We start from the raw sequence: 19,398 nt of genomic DNA, 5'->3' as shown, positions 1-19,398 counted from the left end.
TAAGGTTTTACTGAGACTAAGTATATAAATTAATTAATACAGGCCCTGCCAAAGAGAGAGTTCTCAGAAGAGCAAGCACTTCCTTCAGCCTGGAGGATCTAGAGTGCACTGAGCTTGGCCGAGAGGCTTTGCACCTCTTGCTATATCCTCCCTCACTTTTAACCTTCCTCGAGCTCTGGAAGACCCTCCCATAGAGCCTTCACTTCTAACCTGTAAGGCAGGAAGAGCTGCCCTGCAGGAGAAGGAGCTGAGCCGAGTTAGTTCTTTGTCACTGGCTGCATCTGTCTCCCCTGGGCAGCTGGAGGTCAGCAGCCCCCTAGGGCTTCCTTGGTGCTGTGCATGGCCAGAGGCTCCGCCAGACTGGAAGCCTTTGGACCAGGCGCCTGCTTGAAAGAGCCACAGTGCCTGTGTTACCAGGACCCACCCCAAACTCCTGCTGGAAACTGGATTCGGACAGTGTTTGCTTTGTCTTCTCCCAGTGGGCTCCTGTGCAGGGACTGTTTTGTGTAAAGTGATGTGCATGACAATTTATTCTTCCCACAGATCATCGAAAAACAAGCAGGGCACAGTCGGAGTCGGGTATTCCGAGAGGTAGAGACGCTTTATCAGTGTCAAGGAAACAAGTGAGTGTCCTATGGGGTGATTCGATGCTTCTCTGGGGGAGGGGTGTAGCTACAGAAAAGGGGTGACTTCTTACCATCCCCTGACCCCAGCATTTGGCTCTCATTTCTACCCCACAACTATGAGTAACCCCTTCCATCTTTCAGCAGGAGAGAGAAAGAGGGAAAGAGGGAGGGAGGAAAAATAGCAATAACCTCAAGAAGCCATCTTCTCTTAGGCTGAAACACTGTAAATATCATCAGTCCAGCAAGTTACAGAAGTAATAGGAATCAGTGGCTGGGGGAAAATGAAGTTTCATTTCTTTCAAGTGCCTGTAGAAGCTTGGCCAGCCGAGTGTTGCCTGGCAGAGGTCTTCAGAGCTACTTTAGTACCGAGATGAGTGCAAGAGGTGTTAAGAATATTTGCTGCTCTTTTCTGTTCCTAGCACACTTCATACGCACGGATGCCAGCTGGGTCCTGAAGCAGGTCCGATGCTCCTTGTTGATGACTGGGCCATAGTAACCTCAACCCCCACTAAGCCTGCTCCAAATGAGTGGCACTCCCACGGTGGCTTTAAATCAGGGTCACCCCCAAGACTTGCTTCCCCATCTCTCTCCCTTCATGGCAGGGTCAGCAGGGAGCCAGTAGCCTGGTATTGATGGCTTTGTCATTAAGCTTGGAGGAAGGGGGCTGCTGTTGATTTAACTCCAGGCGCTGCCTCTACAATCTTCTTTCAAATTAGGCCATTTTGTCCATCTTATTTGGACGCCTTCACACTAGTAAAAGCCTGGTGTCTCCCAAAGTGGCCAGCATTTTTTTACGAGGGACAGATTTTTATTTTCAGCCCTGCAGCTTCTTAGTTCAGCATTAGAGACTCTACTTGGTTTATTTCGTTCTTTCAAAGAAAAAAAAATCCCAACACCTCCAGTATCCAGTCTGGTGGCTTCCCCACTGAGTTACAAGACGACCTTGTTGGCAGAGCACAGCAATACTTGGGCAGACAGAGAGTGCTCACCAGGGAAGGCCACAAGTGCTACAGTGGCCAGGAACGCGGCCATTTCATTAAGCAGCGCTTAGCAGTTAGGGTCTAGCGGTGCCCACGTTAGGCCCCAAGTCTATTTGACAGATGTTTCCATTTTCTCCAGGCAATGTAAATACTGCCCCGTGATTTATGGGCAAGAGGGAGGGCAAGTAATTATTTGCTGCTTGCCTCCAGGACACACACCTACTATTCAGTGTTATTAGCCGCAATTGCTTTCAGTCGGCTGCAGATTTTATTCAGTTTAATGTGACCGGGACTTTTTTATAACTCTACCTAGTGGGTTTTAGGGTTGGGGTTTGACAGCACGGACTTGGTGAAAACACCAGAGACTAAACATTATGGAAAGATAAGGTGACCTGAATCTTACTAACACCATTGGCTGCTTCTAAAACATGGGTCCTTGTTAAGCATTCTGATTTCAAGTTGATTTCTGCCCTGCTATAGGGTTTTGAATATTTTTTCTTTGTATATTTGTAATAGAACTTTGATGCATAATACTATCCTCCCCTTCCCTCTCTTCCTATTTTTTCCCCATTTAAGGAACATTTTGGAGCTGATTGAGTTCTTTGAAGATGACACAAGGTTTTACTTGGTCTTTGAGAAATTGCAAGGAGGTATTTCTTATTGAGTATGTGTTTGGACTTCGGATTAAGACCCAGGGTGGTGATCATCCATCATGAATCCAGAGACTTCTAAAATGAGTCAAGCTAATAAAAAGGATGAAGGACTTAAAAACTGCCCTTGATCTGGGAGAAGGGATGCCGGAGGGAAGAATGATAATTAGCATTTCACAGAGTTTAGAATGTCACCTGAATGGGCATTCTATAAATGCTTTTTCATTATGAGTCATACACACACACACACACACACACACACACATATTTAGTGATCAATTTATCAATCACTGTTTTGACACATTCACCATTTAACTAGATTAATTATGGGATAGAAGCTTTGGCTTACATTGTTAAGTCCAGAAAGGCTAAACAGAGGAGAGGAGGACTCCATAGTTTGTTACAGACCCAGGGCAGAGGAGATGGCAAAAATGTGCCATCCTTCCTTCAGGTGGAAGGATGTTACATTGCCCATCGCCATACCACTGTCATCCACATGAGTTTTACTGGGAGATGTGTTCAGTTCTTCTGACATAGTGACATGGTGAAGTGACAGAGGCGCTCTTTATGCCCGAACCCTCACCAGACCCTAGGACCATTTGCAAGGTGAAGGTTATGAGGATGCAGGGGTGCACAGAGCTGAATGGAGGGCTATACAGGGGCTTGATAGTCCAGGGAGTATGCTTTGAAAACCAGCAAAGCGGAGCTTGAGTCTGGCTCCATTATTTACCAGCCTTGTGACCTTCAGCAAGTCCCTTCACCTTTTCTGAACGGTATTCTCATCTATAAGATAGGGACATTGATGGCTCCTAGTTCATAAGGTTGCTATGAAGATTAAATTAGTTGCTGTGAAATGCTTAGCTGCGTGTCTGGTAGGCACTAAGAGCTCAATATTGGCTGTTAATATTATTAAAACAACTGGAAGCTGGGGACCGCCTTAGAACTATATATATTATTCTCCTCCTTCCCTTTTAACAAATTTAGACACAAGAGGCTTCCTATAACAGGACAAGCTGGAGCAGAACCAGGAGATGGTTTTCTGAAAATGTTTCCTAACATGCTGGGACCTTTTGTTTAATCATGTGAAAGATCTTTAGCCATTCTTCCCTCATTCCCTCCCCATATCAAAAATAAATAAACACACAGAGATAACAAGCACAGGCCACTTTAGGACTCAGAAATAACACCTTCAGCCCAGAAATACTGACTTTCAGTACTCATTATAGATCACTTGAAGCCAAGCTGTATACTCACACCTGTGCCTGACCCCAACCTGCCTATTCCACACCAAGACTCAATTACCTGTCTGAAATGCTATAAGCAGCTGAGTCTTCTATAGCTATAGCACTTAGAATATAGCTTCACGGAAGCCAGACCCAAGGGGTAACAAGGGAGGGAATGGCCTAGAGCAGTCCATCCCTCTAGCAGTTGGACCACAAATTCAGCTGAGTAGTCCGCAAAGGCTCTGGAGCCAGATGGATTACACCTAAAAACCTTGACTGCACACTTGATGCATTGTCTTGGGCAAGTTGCTTAACCATTTTTGGCATGAGGTTCCCCACTTATAAAATAAGGACAGCTATTCTGCCTATTTTGTACATTTGTGAGAATGAGATCATTTCTTTAAAGAGCACTGCATAGTGCCTGGTACATAGTAACTAATGAATAAATGTTAGCTGTTACCAACAAAATAACATGGAAACTTTAGGAGGTAAAGCGGTTTCCCCCTTTTTTTGTCTAGAGAGGATCTGGCATTTTCACTGGAAAACTTGGCTCTTGCTTGGATCTAAGCGTAAATGGAGAGAAGCAAATGTCTTAAAGTCCGCTCGGCCTCATGTGTAACTTCTAGTTCCTTTTGATTTCAGAAGCCAAAAACTTCCTAGTAGCATTAATTTTTTTTTTTTTGCCATATAAGTAGTTCTCTGTCACTTCTAAGCTCCTTATAGACAGGCACAGAAAGCAGCAAGCAGTCTAAGTTTATTTAGCAGACATATACTAGTTCCTCTATGCTGGGCAGCACACTTGGTCTAGACATTTAGCATGAGTGCGCCTATATCCCCACCTCAAACTTGGGAAAACTTGGCCTCTAAGAAGTAGTACTTTCTGGGTCCTGCAAAGGTGATCTCCCTTCATCCCGTCTGCTCCTCAGGCTCCATCTTAGCCCACATCCAGAAGCAGAAGCACTTTAATGAACGAGAAGCCAGCCGAGTGGTGCGAGATGTTGCTGCTGCCCTTGACTTCCTTCATACCAAAGGTGAACCAAGCCAAGCTTTGGTGGGCAGGTCATGCTGGCCAGCCTCTGGGTACCAAGGGAGAAGGTAGGCCTGCAGGGGGTTTGTTCAGGAGATGGCACAGCTGGCAAACAGCTTGAGATTCAAATATGCCCTCCCTGGAAGAGGCAGGGACAATCTAGCATGTCTCTGTTATGGGCGGTGGAGAGATGGTGGCACTGTTAAGTAGGATTAGGATACAAGAGAAAGTGGGAGGAAAAATAATGACTTTCATATTGGACAAGGTAAGTGTGTGTGCCTATGTGTGTGGATCATGCCCTTTCCCTGATGAAAAACACAACAGTCATGCATGATACGATATTCTCATGCACGTGTTTTAATGTCATTCCTTCTGGTTTTTTTGTTTGGTTTGGTTTGGGTTTTTTCTTTCTTTTTTTTTTGGTACCGGGGATTGAACTCCAGTCCTTGCACAGCAGGTGGCAGAACCACTGGGCTAAATCCCCAGCCTTCCTTTGGTTTTTAAAGTACATTATCTGTATCTCTCTTTTCAAAATTGATATCATAGGGTGGGGAATTTAGTTCAGTGACGCCATGTCTGCCTCTGAAGTGTACATCCTGAGTGCTAAGTTCAATCCCCAGTACCAAAAAAAAAGGTGTTAATTACAAAAAAAATGGTGTTATATATGTAATTTTATGTATCTTGTTCACTGTAAATGAAAAATGCATTTTTCTATTCATAATGAAAGTTAGAGGTATCCATTGAACATCACGTAATAACTTGCAGATTACTGTTTATTGTGAGTTATACTTTTGCTTACAGTCCTTTTCCTAGGACTAATAATTCCAGAACTTTTGCAGTGAATCAAGTCTTTTTGCAAATTGTTTTTACGTTTCCATAAATCTGTTGGACTATTACATGTTTTTTAAATTTCCCCAGTATCAGTGCCACAGAAAAAATGAGTGCTGGCTTCAGCCCTCTTCCAACAGTGATAATAGCTACCCAGAGAGTTACGGTGAAGAGGTGAAGATTAGGAGAGACTATAACATCATCTGTAGTAGTTCATGACAATTGTTATGTGCTGGGCACTGCTCTCAGGCTTTTATTTGTATGAATGCATTTATGTAGTTTTGTACATCTCTACATAAAACAAACATGTATAAATAGTAGTTCCTCATAAAATATTATCTCTTCTACCGTGTAGAAAGCATTTTTAGCCCTACTATTAATTCCTTGAAGAAAAGCATTCTGCCGGGTGGAGGATGGAGGTAGAGCAAAGAATTTGTGGCCTGGCTCCACTCCTTCACGATTGTGGCTGCTGGTTGTGAGAGCTCAGGACCAACTGCAGGCGTGCTCCAGACACATCCCACACTGTGCCCCAATACATGCGGCCTGATGTGCCTGGTGTGACTGAGGGTCACGGATTCCACCTGGTTTCCTCCAGTCACTGAAAAAGACCTGCAAACTGACAGTGTCCATGTTGGGGCCCTGACTTGCACCTGGGATGAAAACTCCTAAAGGGGGTGTCTGACTTTTGGCAGCATGATGAATAGCAGCAGCTCTGTTTCTGAAAGCTGGGATGCATGTAGGTAACACCTGCCTGACAAAGATTTACAACTGCTCCCCAAGCTGCCTCTGTAGATTGCAAAACTGGGTCACGCTTTTTTTTTTACAAGAGCCATACCTTGGAGGAGGGGTAGAGGCGGTTTTATTATTTATTTATTTATTTATTTATTTACAAGAATACACTAAAGGGAATGGAGGCTGGTGGTCTTAAGAGTTCAGAAGTGCTTGTTAACATCTAACTGGCCAGCTGCCTGCCCATGTGACTAGAAGTTGGAGGGGATGAAAAACGATTTCCAGCTGAACTTGGCTGTTTTCTAAATAACTTCATACCGGGAAGATGAATTGGGTGAGAATGGGCCAGCCCTGAAACAAGTTCTGTACTTTTAAATACTGGACACACTGTGGCTTAACCTCTGGGAAATGAACCGGAGCAGCTGGATGGCCAGTGCACTCACACAGCAGACCCATTATTACAGCCTGGCTCTCTAAGTTCTCAGACTGAGGGACGAGTGGGCCATGGGCACCTATTTGGGGAGTAAGGCTCTATGTGCAGCTCATGATCCTTCCGTGGGAGCACTTGCTGTAATGGAAAATATCTTTCACTTGTAGTGTGGTAAGCAGTAGCCTGACTCAATTTGTGCAAGCTGGGCTGGGTTGCTCTGGGTTCTCATTCAGTTAGGTGACTGATGAAGTTACTTAGCTTGCCAGAGCTCAGCTTTCTCTTTGCTAGTAAAGAGCCTCAGGTGGGCCAGGCCCATGAATTCCAGTAGGGAGTTAGAGGGCTGCCTAAGAAGTCGATCATCCCGTGAGGTTAGGGAAGACCCTGCCTCTTATTATCCCTGAGAATCTTCTGCTGCTTTCCAGGACTGTGAAGTAGACTCTTGCTCAAGCTACCAGACCTGTTGTTCTGTGCCTGCCATGGAAGGGGAGGGAGGGAGGTTGATTTCTGTGTCCTCCAGAGCACCATGGCCCTGTTTGTTGTTTCTTTGTCCCTTTCTTTTGGTAAGAAGAAGGCTTTTACCTAGCACCATGGCCCTTGCCTGTAATCCCAGCCACAAAGGAGGCTGAAGCAGGAGGATCACTAGTTCAGGGCAGCATGGGCAAGACCCTGACTCAAAATAAAATTTTCAAAGATCTGGGTTATAGCTCAATGGCAGGGTGCTTGCCTAGCAGGTATAAGGCCCTGAGTTCAATCCCCCAGCACACACACACACACACACACACAAACACACACACTCTCTCTCTCTCTTTTTTTACACACACACACACACACACACACACACACACACACTCTCTCTCTCTCTCTCTCTCTCTCTCTCTCTCTCTCTCTCTTTCTCACACACACACACACACAAAATAAACAAGAAAACAGGTTTCCCCCAGGTGCCTTCTTGATCAGGTCAACAGTTTTTAACCCTTCATAGGGTGAGCTGCTGTTACTGTCCTCTGCAGGAGGCCTCACCAAAATGCAGAGGTGTCCTCTCCTAAGAACAGCACCCTCAGGCCAGAGCTGTCCTTGCAGAGGAGATGAGAAGGGAGTCAGGCAAGCTTGGAGAAATTTGTTAGCTATCATTTGGTCTTCTAAACATCAAGGGAGTCCCACTGAAGGAATCTTTGTTTTTTTAATCAGCTACACAAGAAGAAATGAGGTAGAGCAGTCTAAGCCCCCCGAGATGCTTTAAACAAGGCTCTAATTATTTCTGCATTGCATTGCTATTCCGAGTATTGCCATTTGCTGAGCTCTGTTCACCACAGTGCTGAAAGGTAGGCTGGCCGGGATTCATTTAGGCCTTCTTATCCCTGCCAGACTTCTAAAGCCTCTGCTTCAAAAGAACTTGCAAAAATCAACTGTGCTTTGGTTTGTGTCTCTGGTTACTTCTGCCTCCTGCAGCTCGTTGGTTTTTTAATGTACCATAATTGGGAATTAATCTGCAAACAATAGCATTTGGAAAAAATTAATTGTGTGTGGAATGTTTGATAATTATGTACATATGTTAACCATTTCTTTGCTGTGGCATCATTTCAGGCATTGCTCACCGTGATCTGAAGCCAGAAAATATATTGTGTGAATCTCCAGAAAAGGTACTTAGGGCCTGCTTTGGGATGTTCCGGTTTATACTGGCCAGGAAAGCCACCCTGCTTTCCACGTACTGTAAATTGTTAGCAATTTTCTCAGCCTCATATACTAACTACAGCTGGTTATTATGGACACACAAGAATGCTGTGCCTAGTATGTAACAATTCAGCATTCCAAATAGGGTTAGTTCTTGTCCCTTCTTTGCTCTTTGTCATTAATATGATTGGCTTAAGCATACATTTTGTAAAATATATGAGGCCCACACAAAACTAACATTTTCTGGTCCCATGTACCTACCTTTAGAGTAGTAGATAAGAGTCAAAGACAACTCAATCTTACATGGGCACATCTTTTCCCACAAATGATATTTGTGCTGTGGTGTGTATGCTAGGTGATGTCTACCATTAAAGCTACTAATTAGAACCTCGGTGTTGTGGCCCACGCCAAGCTACTCAGGAGACTGAGACAAAAGGATCACAGATTTGAGGCCAGCCTGGGCAAGGGAGTGATATTCTGTCTCAAAATAGAATTTGCAAAGGACTGGGGTTATAGCTCAATGGTAGAGTGCTTGCCTGGCATGCTTAAGGCCCAGTTTTAATCCACAGTACCACTTAAAAAAGGAGGAGGAGGAGAAGAAGAAATAATTAGGGTTTTTTGTTTGATAGGTTTGGTTTCGTTTTTTTGAGACAGGGTCTCGCTATGTAGTTCAGGCTGCTCTTTCTTGAACTCACTATGTAGCCCAGGCTGGCTTTGAACTCTCAGTGATCCTCCTGCCTCAGCCTTCCAAGTACTGGGATCACAGGCATGTGCCACCACACCTGGCAAAGAAGCAATAATTAGGAAGCAGGTTCTTGAGAAGAGTTTCTATTTCCATTTCTGTTTCCAAAAGTGCCCATTAAAGAGAAAACATCTATGCTTAATGTTGATCTAATGCAACCTATATTAAACATTGCCATAACCCACTTTACTAGTAAATGGAAATGTTTGCATTTCTGTAAACATGTATTAAATTGGTAAGTTCTGTATTTGTTAGGAGAGATTTAGGCCCGGTATTGGTGGTCCTCAGCCATAGTTCCATGTGTGTCTATAAAGGTGCATAGGCAAGAGCTACATGTCTTGGTATGGATGAGGCCATGGCTCATGCATAAGGCCTGACTGCAAGTGGAACGTGAGTCAGCCTGCTACAGTTTTTCGAGGGGAATAACTGTGTTAGCTCAGATAAGATTTTGTGACTTCCTGTCAGTGTTTCTGGCACCCAACTTTGTAACTCTTCATTATGACTATTAGACTTACAGTTAACATTTCTGGAGTGCATACACTGCACCAGGGACTTATATGACTATTTAGTATTTATTTATCTTGAGGTAGGTACTATTATTATCTTCATTTTATGGGTGAGGAGACTGAAGCTGAGAGAGGTTAAGAAACTTACACGAAGTCAGTAGCTGGTAAGTAGAAGAGCCTAGATTAAAATACAGGTGGGCTGACCCCAGCACACCCTCCAAAATACAAGGAATTTTCATGTCCTTTGTTTCATTTGCTCTTCATCGCATAGGTTTGTTGCCCCCTTTTTATGGTTGAAAAACTAAAAAAGAGAAAGCAGAAAGACAACCTACATAGTGGGAGAAAAGGTTTTCAAATCATATATCTATAAGGATTTAATATCTACACTTGATCTTAGCCAATAGGCCAAGAAGCAACAAGGATTTAATATCTAAAATAACATGAAGAACTCCTAAAATTCAACAGCAAAACGATATCCCCTTTTTAAAATGCCAAAAGGACTTTAACAGATATTTCCCTCAATAAGATATACAAATGGCTAACAAACACGTGAGGAGATGGTCAGCATCCTTAGTCATTAGGGAAAAATCAAAACCACAAGAAGCCACATATACTTGTAATACTAGCACTGTGAGGGGCTGAGGCAGGAGGACTGCAAATTCAAGCCCAGCCTGAGCAACTTCGTGACTTAATGAGAACCTGTCTGAAAATTTTTAAAAATAAAAAGGGGTGGAAATGCAGCTCAAGTGAAGACCATGAGTTCAATTCCTAGTACTGCAACCATATAAACAAATGAAAAAGACACCCCTAGGCTGGGGAATTAGCTCAGTGGCACCGAGCCTGCCTCACAAGTGCAAGGTTCTGAGTTTAATCCCTGGTATCGACCCCCCAAAAAAGACCACTACACAGCTGCTAAGATAGCCTCTTTTTTTTTTTTAAGGGCAGGGTCTCACTTTGTATTTCAGGCTGACCCTAAAGTCACTGTGTAGCCCAGGGTAGCCTCGAACTCACAGAGATCCTCCTGACTCAGCTTCCCAGGTATTGGGATTACAGGCATGTATCCCATGCCCAACAGCTATAATTTTTTAAAAATAGAAAATAACAAGTGTTGGTGAGGATGTGGAGAAAAATGGAAACAAAGTTTTTGTACACAGAGAGGGGAGAGAGCTTGGGGGGATGGGTAAAATAAAATTTATTAATAAATAAGTGTTGATGAGGATCTAGAACACTTATACATTGCTGGTGGGAATGTAAAACATGCGAAACAGTTTGGCATTTCCTCAAAAGGCTAAACACAGAAATACCACATGACCCAGCAGTTCTCTCCTAGGTATATACCCAAAGAATTGGAAACAGAGCCTCAAACAAATACTTACTTGTACACTAATGAGCATTACAGTGTTATTCATAGTAGCCACAAGGGAGAATCAACCCAGCTGTCCATCCAGGTGAATGGATAAACAACATGTAGTCTCGACATACAGTGGAACATTATTCAGCCTTAAAACAGACATGTTACATGCTACATGTATGATGCATGTTACAAAATTGATGACCTTAAAAACAGTATGCCAAGTGAAAGGCACACAAGGGCAGATACTGGGTGCTTCCACTCACGGGAAATGTCTGAAGTAGGCAAAGGAATAAAGACATAAAGTGGGTTTGAGTCACCTGGGGTTGGGAAGCAGAAATATCAAGTCATTCCTGGAGTCTAGCTTCTGTTTGGAGCGATGGAAAAATTACAGAACAGTGGAAGTAGTGGCACAACAGCTTGAGTGTAATGTACACCACTGAACTGTACATTTAAAATGGCTATAATGACATACTTTATCTCTTTAATCTTACCACAATAAAAAAAATAAATACTAAGCGAAAAAGAGGGAAAGAAAGAGTGAAGGGACCAGGGAAGAGGTTAGAAGGTTGACCCAGGCCTCCCTGGTCATGGACAGACAAGCTGTGACCCACAGACCAGTATTCTCAACTCTCTCACCACAGTCCTCCCTCTCTTCTGCAGCCATGAGTCACCCGTTGTGGTCACAGCCATAGCATCCAGTCTGGTGGGATTGGCTGCTGAGTTCATGCTGCCCACAGTGACTGAATATCCCAGTTTCCCCAGGACTTTTAGTACTTCGACCAACCCAAGCTAGCAAACCATGACATGTTGAAGCCTAAGCCACCTGAAATGGTCGGGGTTTTACTCTGAGCTCCTTTGCCCTCCACCAAATGGACTGCAAGGGGACTGTGTTTCAGTGATACAGTAGTCCCTGACTTACGAACATTCAAGTTTCGAACTTTCACAGTTGTATAAGATTCATAGGTGTACCGTAGAAGACTCTGTTGGATTGATTACAGATGAATCTGATTTACTTTCTCCTGGGTCAGAACCCATTTATAAGTCGGGGGCTTACTGTGCATATTAACTTCTCTGGCTTCTGTGTTGCAACCTATGCCATTGTTTACTGTCAAGAGTCCTGTTCTCATACTGAGTTCACAGCAGCCTACTACCGTGTAATTCACCTGTTTTTCTCTCAGTTGAGGAATGAGAACATAAGGAAGAGGACACGTTGGCAAAAGTCCCCGGGTGGCTCCTACTTAAGGAGATAGAGCCAGGCTAAAGTGTGATGGCCACATGCCCACATGCCCCTCAGTTAGGCTAGACTCCTCATACCTCTGGCTTTTTTGTGTCTGTGACCTCTGCTCTCTGTTTCCCTTTGCAGGTGTCTCCAGTGAAAATCTGTGACTTTGACTTGGGCAGTGGGATGAAACTCAACAACTCCTGCACACCCATAACCACACCAGAGTTGTCCACTCCAGTACGTATGTCTGTACACCCTGCCCCTTCATGTTGGGCTGCTGCACTTATGCAAGGCCCCGGCCCAAAGCTGTGGCATCTAGAACAGAGGGCTGAGGAAGGGAAACCAAGTGTGTCTGTAGCGCTTCCCAGGCCCAAATGTCCTTTGCTCAGTGCTCTGTATTGGTAGCTCCCAAGCTCGATGCCTGTCCTATTGCTGATGAAACTGACTGACATTTTAGTTTAGGGTCAGTCATCTCTGCTAAGAAAGGAACAAATTGTCTCCATGAGCACAGGCTGCATCCAGACCCCTGTCCCAGGTGAAAACGCACTACTCAGCCCAGCCTTTGTTGAACGTACAGCAGTGTGCATAGCTCCGAGTCTCATTGCCTCTGAGAATCAGCACCTCCCCCTTGTGGCGGAGGAAGGAAACTGACCTCCCCACTGGAGGAAAGAGAACTAACTACCTGTGGTGGGGATGGTGAAGTTCCTGGCTAAATGTATGTGGGGTCCCTTGGCCAAATTAAGCCCCTGCTTCTCTCACTTCACATTTCACAGCCAAATGGTGCTGCCAGGAGCTACTTCTTCCTATGACATCTTTTAACATATTTGATACACTATAGTTAGAGTAGTTGTTTTGAGATTTGCCTGTTTCATAAGGGAATTTTCCTGATATCTTTTACAAAAGACGTGCCTTTAAATATGCCCACACTGTGTCTTTTTCTAAGCAACCTTATGAGGAATGTTTCTGTAATAGTTTCTAACACATGTGCTACCTTGTTCTCAAAATCATTAACTCTAATTGCTTATAACAAAGAAAATACCCTTTCTTGAGAGCACTTATCTTCCAATCAAATTAGTTTCATGGGGTAGGAGTGGGGGGCTGTTTCTCAGTGAGCCTGAAATAATAAACAGGGGAGCAAATTAGTTGTGTTTTGCTCTTCTCAACAGTGTTCTGGGCAAGGGGGTGAAAAGGAGTCCTGGATCCTCATCCTGGATCTGCTACAGCTTTACTGCTTGTCCCATCTTAGGCCTTGTTTTTTCTTCCTATAAATAAGGCAAGGAGGGAGGGCTTGTCATCAGAATTCTTCTGGTTTTGATGGTCTCTTAATTCTAAATCCTTACACTTCCTTGCTTCCCAGTTAGTGGGGAAGCTTGGCAGGAGTCACTTCAAGAAATTCTTGCTAGGGCCAGGGATTTAGCTCAGTGGTACTGTGCCTGCCTCGCAAGCTGTAGGTACTGAGTTCAATCCCCACTACAAGAAAGAAAGAAAGAAATCCTTGCTGGATGGAGCTGGCTTTCCACAGATCTCTCTCCCAGGCTACATTCCTGGTGCATTTAAGTCCTTGCACCACATCTGATGTTTGAAGTGCCAAGGCACGGAGAGGCTCTCTGCCATGGAGAAGGGCTGTGATGGGCTCAGTTCAAGCTTCTCTGAGTGCTTCGGTGGTATCAGGCAAGATCTCTGGCTTTTCCTGATGACTGTACTTCCATCATCTTGCTCAGGTTCCATTGTGCACCTTGCCATCCCCTACACCTAGGACTTACCTTTTCTCTTCTCTGCCATCTCCCCCTCCCCGATCTTTGGTACCCACAGTGCGGCTCTGCAGAGTACATGGCCCCGGAAGTGGTAGAGGTCTTCAGGGATGAGGCCACTTTCTACGACAAGCGCTGTGACCTGTGGAGCCTGGGCGTGGTCCTGTACATCATGCTGAGTGGCTACCCACCCTTCGTGGGTCACTGTGGGGCTGACTGTGGCTGGGACCGGGGAGAGGTGTGCAGGGTGTGCCAGGTGAGCAGGGTCCGCATGGGTCAGTGGGGCTGAGGAATGCCAGGCAGGACTGGGCTGGTGATTGTTCCTTGTCGGGTAGGGGTTTATAGTGCCTCTTCCTCTTCAGGGCAGTCATGAGCTGACATCAGGCACTCGATTCAGCTAGAAGTTTGAGGGAGAGGGTTGGAGCTCATACTGGAGCAGACTCTGAAAGGATGAATGTTGGCTGGGGAAGAGAGACAGGAAATACGAGGAGGAACAGCACCATCAGAGACATAGAGACGTGAAACGAATGCACGTGTGCAGGCAGAGAGAGAAGTACGGTGTGGGTGATGGTGGTGGGAGACAAGGCTCTGGAGCTTGCCAGGAGCCAGGTCACGGAGCACCCTCTCCAAAGGACGGAGAAGCTGGGCTTTGTTCTATCCACATTACTCCTGACCCTTCACCCCTCCACCCTCCCACATAGCATAACTGTCCCAATTTGCCAAGGGAATTCTATACTCTGGTGGTATAAGGAGAAGTGGGGTGTCAGGAAAGCAACCATGTGGCATCCCCAAGCCATGAGCAACAGCTGCAGCTGAGGTCGGTTAGAACCAGGGTGATCAGAACAATGGCAGGTACACCCTGTGCACCCCCTGGCCAGTGTGGCCTCAGAAGGAATCTTCTTTACCTAGAACAAGCTGTTTGAGAGCATCCAGGAAGGCAAGTATGAGTTTCCTGACAAGGACTGGGCTCACATCTCCGATGAGGCCAAAGACCTCATCTCCAAGCTCCTGGTTCGAGATGCAAAGCAGAGACTCAGTGCTGCCCAAGTTCTACAGCACCCGTGGGTGCAGGGGGTGAGTGACACCAGGAAGGGGTGGTGTGCTACCTCTGCAGACCAGCAGCATGGCCACAAGGAAGCTGTCATACCAACAAGTAAAGAACACCAGAGGCAGCTGTGTCTTCAGTGTATCTTTCTTGCTCTCGTCTCAAAAAGTGACCCTGCAGACAAGCAGAGCCAAGTCCTTGCGCTGGGCAGAAAGCCTGTTCTCTGCCCCCTCTGTGCTGGCTTGGGTGGGGCAGCTATTGAAAGAGGGAGAGGTGCTTACACACAATCTGTCCTTCCATTCTAGCAAGCTCCAGAACGGGGACTCCCCACGCCGCAAGTCCTCCAGAGGTAAATGCTCCAACTACACCCAGTGCCTTCTTTCCTTGGCCCCGACTTTCCCTCCAGCCCTCAGCCACGTTGGGGTAGATGTGAGGCACAAAGAAACCATCTCCAGGCTCAAACTCCCTTCAGAGACGATCCTGTGCCCCTTCTCTATCCCTTCATACCTCCGAGCTCCCTTCCTGTCATTGTAGATCTCTCTTCCTGCACCTTGACTGCTTCCTCTGCCCTCCAGTGCCTTTGAGGCCCCTCCTTGTGTGTTTGCAGGGAAAAACCTTCCATAAGCACTTGCATCTCATTGAAAAATCATCATTTACAGCCCAAAGATAGACCTTATTAGTGGGTTATTCACACTGGGGTGTCCTGATGGCAGAGTTGGTGTAAGTAGTGGGTGATGGAGCACTGTAAGGCCGAGGGACCAGTTGTCAAATACACTACAAAACAGACAGGAGTGCCATCTTATATTTTCTGTCATTGACTGAAAGGTCCTTCTGCAGCAGCTGAGGATATTCAATTTTAAAGAGGTTTCCTATCAGCCCCATTTTGTAATGAGAAAACTGAGGAGTAGAGAGATCAAGATAACTGGTTCAGGGCTAGGGATTTAGCTCAGTGGTTCCACCACCTGCCTTGCAAACACAAGGTCCCGAGTTCAATCCCTGGTACCAAAAAAGATAACTTGTTCAAGGCTGCATAGTGGCCTTTGATTGTAAGAGTCTTTTAACGACCAGTTGCATATGTTTCTGACAGGCCCTACCCTATAAAGCCGAGCTAAGCTGTGTGGGAAGCCCCCTCAGGAGCCAGCCACATGGCCAGTTTTTAGAAGTTGCACAGGGAAGTCTCACCTGGCATGGTCTCGATTCTTTATCCTTGTGCTGCTGTCTGGGGCTACTTCCAGAGAGCTTCAAGCACCAAATCTCAGATCCTCCTCAGGTGATACATTTGATAAATTCAAAGCGCCCATCAGGCCTAGCTCTGGCCTAGGTTCTGGGGACACCGACATGAACAGCATAGCCTCTACTCCAGGAGCTCCCTTCCCTGCTTTGGGAGAGGGGACACAGTTGAGTTCAGTGCACCATGACCCTGCCTCTGGAATAGCTGTGTGTGGAGTGGTGCCACCCAGAGGAGGGGCCTCTGAGAGGAAGGCGGCATTCGCCCTGACTCTCCAGACTAGAGATTGTATTCGAGGCTTATTCCAGCCTCAGTCAAGCAAGAATCCCAAACCAGGAAAGAACTGCTTTGGAGAGAGCAGCCCACACAGCCCGAAATACAGTGGGAGTATGAAGCCCAGCTGTGAGTGGCGTGTTACAGAACCAGCCTGGCTAACCTGGGCTCCTGCCTCCCTCTCTACCTTTTCCTGCCCCTGCAGGAACAGTAGCACCATGGATCTGACACTGTTTGCAGCTGAAGCCATTGCTCTTAACCGCCAGCTGTCTCAGCATGAGGAGAATGAACTGGCCCAGGAGCCAGAGGCCCTGACTAAGGGGCTCGGCTCCATGAAGCTTTCTCCTCCCTCCAAGTCTCGCCTGGCCCGCCGGCGGGCTCTGACGCAAGCAGGCCGCAGTGGAGAGGCCGGAGCATGCCTGACCCCAGAAGAACTCTGAACCACTCCAGTCGTGTGCTCAGGCCTAGACATTGCCCCCTAGAAACCTGTGAGACCAGTCTGTGGAGCAGGCAGAGGGGTCTTGTCTCTGGCTCCAGTCAAGCTTAGAGATCTCCATCCACGAAGGCCCTGCAGTTCCCAGCCAAACCCCCATTTCCCCACAGTCCTTGTAGGAAAAAGCTTTTTCCAAAGGGGTTGTCTTTGAAAAGGGAAGCAGTCACCTGTCACTGCATAATTGCGAGCAGCAGGAGCATCTTTTTGCTGGGCTTCACCTGCTCACCTGCCTGCAGAGCCCCAGCCTGCTTTGGAAGCTACAGCTGGGGCCACAGCCTTCAGGGAGCCACCTTCGAGAAGCAGAAGCATCGTTTGACAGAGGCTACTGACTCTTGGGCCTCTTCTACCTTGCTCTGTCCTCTGGATGTCCTCCCTGCCTGTCCTCTCCCTTCCTGAGCAAACCCATCGCCTCCATACAGGAAGGGCAGGGGGCCCTTCTCCTTCAGGAGGCCAGATCAAGTCTTCCCTTCTGCGGCGCAGAGGAGCACATAATCTTTCTTCACTGTGACCAAGATGTGTTCCTCATTTATCATCCTCTTCCTTCTTTGTGATTGCTGCCAAAGTCAGTATTATTTTGGTTTTTAAAATGTTTTTAGCAGTGCTCTTTCAGCAAAGACGGAATTTTAAGATCCCCCCTTTAAGCCCATGGATTTTCCAAGGCAGGAAGGATGTCCATGTGCTTGGTTTTTAATTAGCTCTTCCCTGTAGTACTAACTGTTACCCTGATGAGCACTTTAGAGTCTGTCCGTGTCTGTTACTGCTGTGTCCCCAGGTGCTGTATGGAGGGTGGCACAGGTGGAAGGCAGTTAGATGGAGCTTGGTGCCTGAGGCAAAGCCAGATCAGAGGCAGGCCCACTGCCTGGGAGCACAGAAGGGCAGATAAGCTACTGAGTTATATAACAAAAATAAATTTGCTTATGTCAGACATATATTCACCTCAGCCACTACAGTGCTATCACATAATGTGCTTGTTTTAATAAAACTTCAGTTTTAGTTGTGGCCTACTTGGTGGTCCTTTTTTTTTTTCTTTCAAACCTGAGGAGACAGGCCTGCTGAACAGGGCCCGAGCCCAGATAGGTGGGAGCTCTTGTTGGGATCCCCAGATGTAGCAGCACACTTGATAGCACAAAAGCAATGGAGACATTGCTTTTCTGGGTTTAGATGAAGAAGAAATTCATTAAACACCATTTCTTCTGCAGGACTCAAAGAGGGGCAAAACACAGCCTCTGCTCTTCAGCAGCTACTTATCAAGAGATTGAGGTAGTGTTAGCAGCCATCACACAAGGAAACTTCAAAAGGCACTTTAATAGATGTCCCATACCCACCCCATGCAGGAACGAACTTCTTGCATGTCTAAAGCATTACTAAGCCTTTATGAAGGACCTGTTGTGTGCCTAGGACTACACTTTTCCTGCCAGAGTTGGCCACAAAGAAAAACAGGGCCTCCCATCTGTAGCCTCCATATACATTATCTGGTGCAATACATCCCAGAGTCAGTCTGAAGAGACCTAGGTGAGAAGGACCTTTGTAAGTTCCTAAGATGGTAAAGAGAGGTCTGAGGATCAGGGCATAGACTGGGTGCTGACCATAAATAGTGCTTTGCCCTGAGGAAAGCAGAGAGGACATGGGACTAGGCATTTCATTTCGTCATGGGCAGGCTACCAGCTGTCCCACACTATGAGTGCCTGCACATGTATGTGACATGTCTTGTTGACCTTTCCTTTGCAGTGATCCTTACCACCTTCATAACCCTGTATCTCTACCTGAAATGAGGTCAGACCGTAGAAGCTGAACCTCTCTGCCAAAAGGCTCCCAGAGGCTGAGGACCCAGAACCAGGAGAGGAGATCAGTGTCTGGACTTCAGCCCCAGCCTGATCACCCCAGACTGGGCCAACAGGAATGTGACTGGGGTCCTCCTGGCTCAAATATACTCCACCCGCAAACCCATCTCCTTCCCTGCTCACCCCCTCCCACTCTACCTCTCAGGCCTCTGCCATTGCTAAAGCTGGGTCTCCCACCTGCCTTCCCACCCCAGTCCCCATGGCAGGGCCCCTCTCCTACCCATGGCTCTGCTACCATGCCCGCTTTGGTTTTGTTAGCATTGGTGTGCACTAAGCAACCATGATTTCTAAGAAGTTTACAGACTATTTCTTATAGCAATCCCATGAGTTTGGTACCATTATTTTTTTTCCCACTTAGCATGAAAAACTAAGCCAAGAGAGGAAAAATCATTTGACCAGGACTATATATCGCTAGGAATGCTGCCTAGGTTCAAATCTCAGACCAGCAGCTTCCTGGCTTTGGGCCTTGGGTAAATTACTTAGTCTCTGAAAGTTTCTTCAGCTGTAAATAGAGATGAAAGTGCTAAGTTCTAGGTGCTGCTGTGAAAGTTACAAAGTAATAAATGTAAAATGTTAAGAGGAGTTCCTGGTCTACAGGGTAAGTGCTTCATACATGTCAGCTAGGCTAGTTTTAGTTCTGTTTGCTGTTGTATCCTGGGGCAGAAATATTCAACCCACAGTTCCAGTGATAAACGTGCCCTCTCCTTTGGCTCAGGGAGCCCACTGTGGAAGGGCTTGTGTGGTAATGTCGGCAGCCATTTTGAGATGATCCAGGCCTC

At 46.2% G+C, this 19,398-nt stretch overlaps 1 protein-coding gene across 9 annotated transcripts in view; it reads left to right on the top strand.

Annotated features, from left to right (window-relative positions):
- Mknk1 (MAPK interacting serine/threonine kinase 1) overlaps positions 1-17,782 on the top strand; it is a 41,498-nt gene extending 23,716 nt beyond the window's left edge. For all 9 annotated transcript variants that reach the window (XM_010610226.3, XM_010610224.3, XM_010610233.3 and 6 more), the window contains 9 exons: positions 544-623; positions 2,183-2,256; positions 4,406-4,510; positions 8,078-8,133; positions 12,130-12,225; positions 13,801-13,995; positions 14,649-14,813; positions 15,090-15,133; positions 16,491-17,782. In XM_010610226.3, the coding sequence (XP_010608528.1) occupies positions 544-623; positions 2,183-2,256; positions 4,406-4,510; positions 8,078-8,133; positions 12,130-12,225; positions 13,801-13,995; positions 14,649-14,813; positions 15,090-15,133; positions 16,491-16,725 (1,050 nt within the window). In that variant the 3' untranslated portion in view covers positions 16,726-17,782. The remainder of the gene's footprint in view (positions 1-543; positions 624-2,182; positions 2,257-4,405; positions 4,511-8,077; positions 8,134-12,129; positions 12,226-13,800; positions 13,996-14,648; positions 14,814-15,089; positions 15,134-16,490) is intronic.
- Positions 17,783-19,398: the final 1,616 nt, after the last annotated feature.

The sequence above is a fragment of the Fukomys damarensis genome, unplaced genomic scaffold (assembly GCF_012274545.1).
Source record: "Fukomys damarensis isolate Sample0158 unplaced genomic scaffold, DMR_v1.0_HiC HiC_scaffold_23, whole genome shotgun sequence".
NCBI lineage: Eukaryota > Metazoa > Chordata > Mammalia > Rodentia > Bathyergidae > Fukomys > Fukomys damarensis.
This window is presented reverse-complemented; position numbering and strand designations above follow the sequence as displayed.